General features: G+C 38.9%; 1 protein-coding gene across 8 annotated transcripts in view; it reads left to right on the forward strand.

The window, feature by feature from the left end:
- Window positions 1-12391, forward strand: part of PTPRK (protein tyrosine phosphatase receptor type K) — a 363911-nt gene that overhangs the window by 288121 nt on the left and 63399 nt on the right. For all 8 annotated transcript variants that reach the window (XM_044424851.1, XM_044424869.1, XM_044424876.1 and 5 more), the window contains 2 exons: window positions 62-335; window positions 3390-3426. In XM_044424851.1, coding sequence (XP_044280786.1) covers window positions 62-335; window positions 3390-3426 — 311 coding nt within the window. The remainder of the gene's footprint in view (window positions 1-61; window positions 336-3389; window positions 3427-12391) is intronic.

The raw sequence follows: 12391 nt of genomic DNA on the forward strand, positions 1-12391 counted from the left end.
CCGGTGTGCTACACTTCTGGCATTATCTCCTAAATATTGTTTTTCTCTTGGTTTTGAACAGTGCCTATCAGATTGTTGTTGAAGAATTGCATCCTCATCGAACCAAACGAGAAACAGGTGCAATGGATTGCTACCAGATACCCATCACATATCAGAATGCTCTCAGTGGTGGTTCTCCGTATTATTTTGCTGCAGAACTGCCACCTGGTAACCTTCCTGAAGCAGCCCCTTTCACAGTTGGAGACAACAGAACTTACCAGGGCTTCTGGAACCCACCTTTGGCTCCTCGGAAGGGGTATAATATCTACTTCCAAGCCATGAGCAGTGTTGAGAAGGTAGGTGCATAGAAGCTTTTCTTTCTGAAATAAATCACAGGTATTGCTCTTGACTATCAGAGCAATGCCATGGTCAGCAGAGATGTTTTCGGGTACACAAGGCCTGAAAATTGTTGGCTGCTTTTCTTTCTGCACAGCACTCTTCCCATACATAGAGTGAACAATTCTTGATCCCCCACCCCATTTCAAAAGATGGTCAGCATGGAAACATGTCAGGATAGACTATTAGCATTGATTGATTGATTGTATTATCATTTTACCTTTCCTCCAGCAGCTTCAGAACAGCTAACAACATTATAATAAAAATAATAATATGAATTGAACACATACAAACAATATAGAATACAGCTTAAAACAACAATGGAACAGTTAAAAGACTTTCTAGAACAAATGCATGTCTGGAGGTGACTCGAAACATTTTAGTTCCTGTTGTCGAATTTCCTTCTCCAGCCTGTTGCCCTCCACATATTTTGGACTGCAACTTCTAGCATTCAGGACCACTCTGTTTTAGGAGTTAAACTCCCAAATATCTGGAAGTTTGGGTACAAAATCCAAATAGCACAAGTCCTTGTTGAGGGTAAAGAATACAATCTGAATTGACAATTTGTTTCCTTTAGTTGTATCCCAAACTCCACCACAAGGACGGCATCTTGCCTTATCTGATCCATACTGCATTCTGATTTTGGTTCAGACTGTTGTTTTTTGGTATTATATGAACCCTTACGCTGAGTTCTTTTTCAGGCTATGTCTTTCCATACCATTCTTCTGTTTACACTTTTTATTATGTAAAATAGTACTTTTACTGAAATAATGTTAGCCATGTGATTTTTCTGTATTTCTGAGAAAATAATCCTCATACTACCTACTGTTCCCAGTGCCCATGCAGTTCTGAAGATTCAGTTGTTTCAGGATAAACAAAATCCAGGCTGCTCAGCAGGCTAATAAGACATTACCAACTTTTCAGAGCCTTGCACACCAGACATGAGACTTTTAAAAAAATATTTTTTTAAAAGCCACTTATTGTAAAGTAGCTTCATGCACACAGTACGTTTGTGAGAAGCCTCAGTACACAAGTTCAAAATTGCTTGACTGCTGGGCTGGTACTAAAGGTATGGCTGCAGATCACCATTGCTATTTCCTCACTGTTTGATACCTTGACGTCTTTGAGTACTGCTTCTGTTTTGGTATGCATATTGATAGAGAACAAAGCAACAGGAAGTTAAATACTGCAGGCGGCCCTAGGTGTGAAAAACAACATGACTTGATAAACCCCATGCTGATGCTACTGAATCATTTTCCCGTACAAACTGATATATGAAATGGGAAAAGGAGGAAACAGCTTTCGGAACAGTAGCTGGGATATTTAAAATTTCCATTTAAGAATTAAGTATAGCTTTCTATGAGATCTCAGTCTCCTGGTTATTGTGTCCGAGTAGCAGATGTCTGGGGCAAGGAAAGTGAAAGAGGAAGGATTTATGGGAGATTGCTACTAGATTGATAGGCTTCAGGAAGGTTAATCTGCTTTCAAAAGAAACTAAAGTGATTTCTACCCTGCCATTTGGATTTCTGCTGCCATTAATAATGAAGAGATCATAGCAATCAATGACTTTGCCATTGAATCCCTAGAATAAATTCTTGCCCAATGTCTGGAATTATAAGAATTAACTGTTTATTGTAGTGAGATGAAACGTTGTGGTTTATAAAACTATCTGCTAAAAAAGCTGTAAATTTTCTGGATGAGAAAATTTGTGTGTGTGTGTGTGCAAAAATGAGTGATTGTGAAAACTATGTTGCATTCTAATATTCTAATAGAGAGGAAACATAATTCCAAGTTAGCCAGTATGTTCTTCTGAGAGCTGAGGGTAAAAGATTGACATAAAATCTGGGAGACCTATGCGCCAATATAAAAGAGCTATTCTACAAAATTCTGTCCAGATGGTAGACTAGACAGAGGCTGGGAATGTCCATTTTCATCTGGTCAGGATGTGAATTGTACAGAGCTTGATATGTTAAACCTGATTGTTTATAGCACAATTAAGCACTCCCTGTTCCTAAAGAACCAGCATACATTTTGTTGCAGTTTGACATTTGAGAGGTAATGGTCAAATCATATTGCATCCTTGTATCTTATCTATGACTGACACCTAAGGTAGGGTTAGATAAAATGTGGAACTTCTACTTTCCCTCCCTTCCTTACTGGCTTAGGGTAGTGAGGACCTTTCTTATTGTTGAAAAGATTATGCACCAAATTGAAGACAGTGGTTGGGTTCACACATAACAAACCAAATCGGTTTCCACCACAGGGTGGTCTGTAATATTGTCGAAACCCTGTTGTGGATTTACTGCACAGTACATTTGGTTTCCATGGAACCATGGAGAGAAACAGCAGTCTGTTGTATGGTTTCTTCATTTCACAGTGGCTTATTTGGTCACCTGAACCCAGTCTAGTTGAAAGAGCTGCAACTGCAAGAACTACAGTAGCCACCCATCCTCTCTGTGCATAGCAGTAAGGAAGATTCAGGCAACATAGGCAAGAGCAGTGCACCCTGAGATTGAATTGCAGCCACACAGGTGGATGAGATCTGTGCCACCATCAAGAGGAATGAGGCAGGAGGCTGGAAACCATGCCTGCATGGAAACCACATGACTGCCTGACAGCCTCACCCAGAAAGAAAACCACGCCATGCAGAAACTGCGTGACACGGCAAATATAACCATTGTGGGCTTTCTACTGCCACCATTATGTGCCCTGGACTCTGTTCACTAAGTATGGCAGATACCTTGAGAGATTTGGTAGCAAGACCTATAAAACTATATACGTATGTTAAATCCTTATTGTTTGGTTCTCCAGCTTAGCTCTGTGGTTTACTTTCCCTATCAGGAATGTTTATTTTGGCAGGTCTTATTTATCATATATATGAGTAAAGTGAATTAAGCTAGCTTTTGCAGAATTTTTCAAGCAATCTCATGCAGATGCACATTAGATTCTTCTAATAAGGCTCAAAATTGAGTTGTAGGCTAACCACATTTTTCTCAAAATTTTCTTCTTAATAGGAAACCAAAACTCAGTGTGTTCGAATTGCTACCAAAGGTAAGATGTTTTCCTCCTTTGAACAGATTTTTACTTCTTGCTTTGGAACTAATTAAATGTGGCTTTTCTATTGTTGGACATTTGTATTTGGATCTCATTTATAGTGCCAATAAAATACTTGTCTTCTGCTTGATGTGTTAACATATGACAAAGTGCAATCTCCTGGGGAGGCAGTAGCTTGTTTTATGGCGTGGGGAGTGGAAGGTTTGCTTACTGTTGAAAACTGGCATAAGTAAGCAAGTTTTTGCGAAAAAAAGGAATGTTAATTCCACTTCCCTGTGGGTTCATTTCACTTGTAGAGGCAGTGAAGTGTGACCCATAGAGTGAAAAGTAATAATTTGGCATTTTAAGGTGTCTTCAGCTGTTTTGGCTTACAGCTACCACAGTCCCTTTCCATTGACACAATCCCTTTCCATTGACAATGCTGCCTTGAGCTTGTGGGAGTTGTAGACCAAAACATCTAGAAGAACTTCAGTTGCCCACTCCTAGACATGTCTGCAATAGTGTTACAGCATGGCAATCAGAAAAGTTTCACTGTAATCCTGACCTCATCCCAAGTGTTTCCAAGCCCTGGAATAGTAGGCTAATGTAGCTATTGTTGATACTGATTGAGTGGCAATTCCTTAAAATTTAGGAAAGGTAAAGCAAAGCTACATGTGGATAACCCTAAGACAAACTGGCTGGGAAAAATTGGCTGTTACCTGCAGAGCATAGGATATCTGGCTGCCGGGTTCAGTTATATTTTCCCTTACGTAACACTTTTTTCTTACAAACTTACATCTTCAAATAAGTACCTGGAGCCCATAATATCATTATCCTGCTCTGTGTTTATAGCATTCATTACTCATTAATCCTAGGCCTACTTATACGCTACTCACATGTAGGCCCTCACTGGGTTGAAGCAGGGACCTCACCATGCATCCAGACTTGCTCCCAACATTATATGTCTATCTTTGCAACACACAAGCAACTCTTTACACAGAAAGGCTGTATGTGATTGGGACAACTGGTCACCCTGGTCCCTACATGCAAGCAGCTGCTCATTCACTGAGGTTCCTTTGTAGATGCACATGATCAATGCACAGCTGCCGGGAGACAAATGCTCTACATTGCAGGTGGGCTAAAAATTACAGCCTTGTTCCTGATTTGACACAGTAAGCTCCTATATTCAAGTGAGGAATCATTCTGCTGTCATTAGGTGAAGATGCCAGGATAAATGACATGAAAAATAATCAAATATTTGTCACGTCTTGGTGTGTGCCCATCACTGATGTGCACACATTCTCATGGAGCATTTTAAATATAACCAGGAAAAGCTCAAAGCATTACATTTGTTAACTGAGATGGAGAAAAAAATAGAGTAAATGCTTCAGGGAGGATGAGCTGCATGTGCATGACCAGTGAGTTCTGCCTTCTTTCTTATTCATTGTTTTTAATTTTCCATAACTTATAATGTATACTTAAGCCTTTTGTGTGAGTGTGTGATTATGTTAGTAATCCTTGCAACAATCCTGTGTAGGAAATCAGCATGATTAACTCCTACTGGAGATAAAGGGTTGTTGCTGATGTGAGAAATGAACCAGAAAATCCACCTGGCTATACCAGCATTTCCTTAGCCATGTGTACATTGCCAGCATTGCCAGCCCATCCCTAATCAGCATTTTAAAAATGTTATTGTGAAGGCTTGAAAATAAAGGGCATCCATCATATTGTACCCTTTTTGGTGGGGTGTGCATGGGTAATACCTTAATCTAAGAAAGAGAAAACCTTTGCTAAAAAGCCGTGCAGTCAGACATTTGAATGGCAACTTGTTCCCACCTCTGCCTATCATTTCCTTCTGAGTAGTGTGCAACGGGGCACATTGATAAGTATAAATAGTTACACAAGATGTGGCAGGACATATTATCAGTAACCACAAGATTGACAGATCTGCCAAACTTTTCAATATATCAGTTCACTGTGAAAAATACTTTTTAATAATTATTTGTGAATTAGATCAAAGGGATTTGGCTTTCTCATATGTTTGATGTTGCAGTGTGTCACAAATGATTTAGCAGAGAGTGTCAGCAGTGTATTCAATTTGCAAGGTGCTGGTGTAGGAGCCTGTGGCCCGTTTGTTGAAAGCTTGCTGGCCTTGACAATTGGAGGATCCTTTCTGTGAACACCAATGGCAAATTTTAAATCACTTAATACATTTGAGGCTTGGAGTATTGCCTAGAGTGGGAAATATAAAATCAAATTATTCTGATAAGCACATTGCATAATAGCAAACAATAAAGAGCAGGGGCCCAAAATCATTTTGTGAGCTACTTTGGCACCCATCCCAGAGTCTACAATAGTCTTGTTCCCTTTTCTTACAAAATTTAAAAGCCTGTCTCTCAGCTAGAGTTGAGCTCCTTAATATTTCCAGGTACATCTAACTGCATGACATTTTAATCTTTAAACACAGATGCCTTTAGAAATTTTGCATAAACTTCTTGGTAGAATCTGAAATCATTTTCAAGCCCGAAGAACAAGAAACAGGCAGTAATTTTCACCTGCAGTTGCCATTTTGATTTTATTTTTTTATTTATTGAGGTAAGGCTACCTTACGTGATGCTGTAGCTGGCATAGTTGACACCATGTGGCACAAAAGCATGACCTGGCAGGCACTGGTGTGATGGTTCTCAAATAGATTGTCAAGAAATGGTTGTGGTTAATCGCTGTCAAGTCACCTCTGACTTATGGCGACTCTCTGAATGAATATCCTCTAAAATGCCCTTGCTTTTAGGAGGCTGTTCAGCTCCATAGTTTTCCATGTTGCAAAGAGCCATGAAACAGGCAGGTATGGGCTAAAGAGGCCTTTTCCAGTGTGGGGCTCTCAGGATCCATTGGGCTTCCATCTGCCCCAGACATTCTGACTAATGCTCGGATATAATGGGAGTTGCAATGTAGTACAGTCACTGCACAAAACATCTGGAGGACAGCACGTTGGATTTACCATAGAGGAAGACTGGTTCCTTTAGTAAATACTTATCCATTTGTGCAGTCCAAGGACATAGATGAACTCTTTGGAGAAAGGCCAACTACTTGCCTGGTCAATTCTTTCCTTTTCTGGCTGATAAAAGTATCAGAATAGAGACTGGCCAAATAGGTGGAAACAATGGCAAACGGGTTCTCTAGTGAGCTATGGTGCCTAAGGATTTGAAGGAAGCAGTGGTATCTGATATTTTTATACCAAAACCCAATAAAAGAATAGTGAAAAAAAGAATAGATGATTTGATGTCCGGAGTCTATCATTCTTTGATCTGAAAATAATTTTCAGCAATTTCCACTTAGTTTTGTGGTGTTTTAGCAGAACACCTAAACATATGTTTTGGACTGCAGTTTATCAAACACTGCCAAAGGTACTTTAAGGACAAAAACTGTCTCCGTATCTGTGTGTTGAATACCCCATGTCAGACCAATACACATGCTAATTAAATTTATTCTTGCTTCTGAGGCCACACCATGTATTCACTAATACTGTGTTTCTTGTTGTCAACACATGGGAATGGGGAATCTGGGTTGGTTAAATTTTTGTAGTGTGCTCTGAGCAGAAAGGTATCTGTTTTCAGTAGACTGGTAATGTAGTTGTTACTTATCACATCTTTAATGTGCTCTTCTATAAAAATCTTAAAGAGATTCTCTGAAATGTGATCTGTATGTATAACTGCAATGGAGACTTTACTATCCTTCTTTACTGAAACTTTGAATTTGGCCATTATGTTGTAAAACAAAAAGGTCTGTGAAGGCAATTTCAACAGTCAGTTATTACCATAATTCCCTTGAGACTATAATCCTCTGCTCACGAAGAGGGTGTTCTGGGCCCAGTGAGACTTTGTGAGAACTTTGTGAGACTGTAGCATAAGCTGTGGAAAGGAAGTTCTGCAGGCGTATAAGTTCTGCCCTTTGAAGTCTTCATGTGGTGGTGGGAATCTCTTTACCACTGGAACTCTGATGGGAGAAGAGGATGAAGTAAAGGATTTCTGGGGGAATTGGGGGCAGTAGCAGCTGCAGAGTCAGAAGGGCTGTGAATTTTTAAGGAGCTATGCATCCTGTCTGACCCTATTTTGAGGGATTGGGTTCAGCAGCATGGATTGCCCCATTATACTTCTTAAGTAGAGAAAGAATTATACCACGTTAGGTTATTTCTCTCCCATTTGAAGAAAATGTTCCAATGTAAAAGAAAGTATAGGCCCAAAAGCAATGCTCACTGATTACATAAAATGCTCCAACCTACCTTCGGTCTTTCTGGCGCAAAAGCATCCAGGCACAGGAAGTGAACAGAAGAAAAGCCATGCTGGATCAGACCAAACCAGTTGCCCACAGGATTGTTCAAGCAGGTTGGGTTCAATACTTCTACCTGCCCAAGTTCCTCAGCAGCTGGCATATGCAGACATCCCGCAAGGCTAGCAGCCAATGATAGCCTCCTCCTCCATGAATCTGTCCAATACCTTTTTAAGGCCATCCAGGTTGCTAATCATTCCATCCCTCCAGACACCCCATTGGACTGTTCTATAAGGGAAGTTAGCACTAATCCCCAAATTCTGTGCAATGGTATTGTGTAATCTGATGAATGGCTGCATAACTGTCTGGCTGCATTTCCCAAATAAACTGAGTTTTAAAAAAAATTGCAGCAATTGGGAGACTACTTATATAAAAATACCTGGTAAGGAATTCTATTAAAAATTAGGTTATGATGTATGCAATTCTCAACTTACTTTCAGTGTGGTTAAACATCTTTGAAGGCTAGTGTCTGTTTTCCCACAGGATATATAAAATATTAATACATACTTTTATGTATGTTGTGACATGCCTTCTAGTGTATTTCCCAGCAGTATTACATTCTTTGTGGGTTTGTTTTTATTCAAACAGAATCTACTTGAAACCAAATTTGTTTTTAGGCTTCCTGATGGGAGTTGTTTACTAAAAATAAATAACAAGTTTCATTTCCATGATGTATTCTATTTATCTTTAACCAGTTTGATACCTAGGTAGTCCTGAATTTCATAAGAGCACAGTATTAGGCAGATTACACTGAGCAGTGAATGTTGGCACAGGTGATACATATTTTTGATACACTGAGAGTCAGTCTGTATGGCATTCCACTGCTTGCCCTTAATTTCATTACAGTGGCTTCCTCCACAGAAACAAAGCCTCATACATGCATAAGGATCCTCATCTTTACACAGCCTTATAAATTAAAAAATCATTGCAAAGATTGAAAGGTATCATATGTAAATTAACTCTTAAAATAATTGATTGACCTGTGTGTATATGAATGTATGTATCAGTGAGCATGTATGTATAAATAAAACATAGTGCATACAGCCTACAGACTGTACATTGAAAGCCTTGGGACTGTTTTAATGGCACCTGAAGCTTGTATTATTAAATTTACATGATATATCTTTTTCTCATTTATGTTTAATAGTATTAGGGTATGAATGGGCTTTTGGTTTAATTCGCCCCTGAGTAATATGAGGATTACATGCAGCCTGTGCATATTTCATCCCTTTGTGTGTGTTTTATCATGATGATACAAATTTATAAATCTTTAATGCTCTTAATGCTACCCATATGTCATGTAGAAATCCCCAGAAATCTGCAAAACTGGAATCCAGAAGATACTAATAGGCTCAGAAAGCCAAATAGAGTCCTAAACCATTCTAGCCGCTAAAGATTTGTCAACCACAATCCTAATACTCCTAACCCCTAACATAACAAATGCTGGCTTCTCCAACTCATCCCATTATATCTGGGTATCTTAAATCATTTTAGCAACTGCTCCCTGTCTCCTCCTCCCACACCCCCAGTCAGCTCCTAAATTGAAAGTGTCGCTGCGGCATCTGTGCTATTGCCCCAAGTGCTCTCCTTATGTGCGACAATCAGCAGAGCTTTTTCTTAAATTTATGCTTCTGGGCATATGGACAACTGGAAGTCATTTAGTGACACCACTGTGTCCTCATTTCTTCAGTAATATTATCCTTATCTACAAGCTTCAGTTTAGAAAGCTGTTTGCAGTCCTGCTTTTCAGAGCACACATCCATTTGATCTTTAATCCATGATGCAAAGAGTGATGTTAAATGTAGTCAAAACTACATTTATACATTTAATTTAATTTTTAATTTAATAACACATTTTTATCCCGTCTTTCACCATACATCTCAAGATGGCTTAAATAACAAAATATCTATAACTAGTTAAGCATTGCATTTGGAAGGGTGGAAGAAGCAGGGCAAGGAGAGCTTGTAATTAACACTTCTGGTGAGGAAGTCACATGCTTCCCAATAATAAAGATGTTCCCTGACACATAACTGCTAACACAGATCTGTTTATTAATCTAAGGCACTTTTTCTTTCTCCTTCAGTGCTTCATTTTAAATCTACAGGATTTGCATTTATGGCCCATTAATACATTTGTGACACTTTTGGTCTAATAGAATTTAAACCTTCATTACTTCATCCTTTGGTAGATTTCTGTTTAAACTGAATAGATTTTATGTTTTAAAAGAGCTGGTTCTTCAAATCACATATATGAAAAATGTAGATATTTGATATGCAAGCCTGTGGTTTACAGAATTTTCTACTTTCTGAACTTTCCCTACCATTCAGACACTAATATATACATGCCTGCTTCTTTCTGTGCCAAAGTAACCCAAATCTTACAACCTGGTAAATTGCAAATGGCATAATTTCTTTTACTGGATTTTATATTGGGCTACAGGCCACTGGAGCCTTACTTTCCGGGCTGGCTATCTTACTCAAGGACTCACCTAGTTCCTCAGATTTTACCAAGCTTCAAGAATACATTTCGACCATACTTTGCAACCACATGGCTAGAAGGCTGCTTTTAAAATAACAGCCTGGACATCACTGCCTTTTCATGCTCTTCTGCACTTCTTTAAAATCACAGCATGCACACCATGGCAGATTTGTCCTGCTCTAAGGATCTTCTAGTGTGAGGTTTCTATATTTAGCTTGATCATGGATCCATAGGTAAGGTATCTAAAGCTATATTCCAAGATCAAACTGACACCATGGAATTTGTAAATTTGCAATATTCCTGGTATGCTTGTGCAAGATTTTTAAATGGAAACTCTAAGAACTTGCATGTTTTTATCTTTTACTTTAAAAACTTAGTTTTACATGATTCACATTTGATTTAAGAGTATTGAACCTAAATCAGATAAATAAACATTACACCCAAAATAGGTTTTAAAAAATGTTTTAAGTTCAGTCTAAGGAAGTTTTATTGGACACAAGGCCAAGATCTCCAGACTGTTGCATTTCCCCTCACTATGTATGGTTATGAAAACTGGATAGTGAAAAATGCTGGTAGGAAGAAATTGACACTTTTGAAAGGAGGTGCTGGAGGAAAGCTCTGCAAATACCCTGGACTAACAGAAACAGGAACAGGTGAGTCCTAGATTAAATCAAGCTAGATCTTTTCCTGAAGGAAAAACGATGAAGCTGTCATACTTCAGGCACGTCATGAGAAGGCAAGGCTCACTGAAGAAGGCAATAATGTTAGGGACAGTCAAAGACAAAGATGAAGACCAAATATGTGGCGAACTGATTCCATAAAGGAAGCCACAGCCCTGGATTTGAAAGAGCTCAGCAGGGCTGACAGGGACAAGACATTTGGGAGGGCATTCATTCATAGGGTTGCCATAAGTTGGAGATGACTTAATGGCACACAACAAAAACAACTTGCAGCATCACCTTTAAAATAATAGAATTTCTCATCTGCACGTCATTATTGAGCTTGTTGGAAAAGGAAGCAGAGAAGTCAATGACAGATTCATCCAACGGAGAGCTGTAAATAGTGGAATCCTTCAGAGATCTATATAGAGGCCATAAATGATTTGGCATTAGAAGTGAGCAGTGAGGTGACCAAATTTGCTGATAACATCAAATTATGTAGGGTGGCTAAAAAACAAAAAGAGTGTAACAAGCACCAAAATCAGAAGAACAGGAGCAGCAAAGGCAAATGTGGTTCAATGTGAGCAAGGTAAGGTGATGCATGTTGAGCCAAAAAAAGTCCCAACCTCATGTATGTATATTCTGGCTGATAAGGTCTGAATGACCAAGTGCTGAATGACCAAGAAAGCAATCTTGGGTGCTACATATTAGTGGGAGTTTTAGGACAGATAAAATGAAGTACAGATTCACACAGTGTTTACTTAATCTGTGAAATTTGCTGTCATGGAAAGTGGTGATGACTGCCGGTCTGGATGACTTTAAAAAGGGATTGGACAGATTCATGATGCAGGAATCTGACAGTGGCGACTAGCCTTGCTGGCTGCATGCAACCTTCTTTACCAGAGGGGGCCTGCCTGCATCCACCAGTTGCTGAAGAGCTTGAGTAAGAGGAGGCCTTGCACCTGAACCCTGCTTCTGGGAACCTGTGAGCAGGTGGCTTGCCACCATGTTTACAGAGTGCTGGACTAGATAGACCTTTAGTCTGATACAACACAGCTTTTCTTAAGTACTTATATTCTTATATTTTACAGAGACTATATATTTTCATTAGATCTGCAGTTTCACATGTTTTATATATGTCATGAAAGCACATTTTCTAACAATTCATAATTGTTTTTTCAAAGTTCCTATCAGTGAATCGGAGTAGTAGTTTTTGTACATATCTTGTCAGCTCTGCTGACAGATACTTTCCTTTCAAACAGAACACTACCTCATTGTCTTTGTAGGGGTTTGCACCTAAAAATATTTTATATTATTTTTTTCTTTATTATAAGGTAGACAGATGGATAAAAGCAATTAACCTTTTTTCTCTTCTTATCTAATGCACATTTTTCTTGATTTTAGATGTAGAACCTTCCTTTCCTTGAGTTTCTCTGGGAGTATAGTTTTACTTTTTCTTTCTCACGTGAAATCAGTTTTTTTAAGTGACAGCATGTTAGCCTGATGTTAGCTTTTTAGAA

Source organism: Varanus komodoensis, unplaced genomic scaffold, assembly GCF_004798865.1.
Source record: "Varanus komodoensis strain SLA01 unplaced genomic scaffold, ASM479886v1 scaffold1, whole genome shotgun sequence".
NCBI lineage: Eukaryota > Metazoa > Chordata > Lepidosauria > Squamata > Varanidae > Varanus > Varanus komodoensis.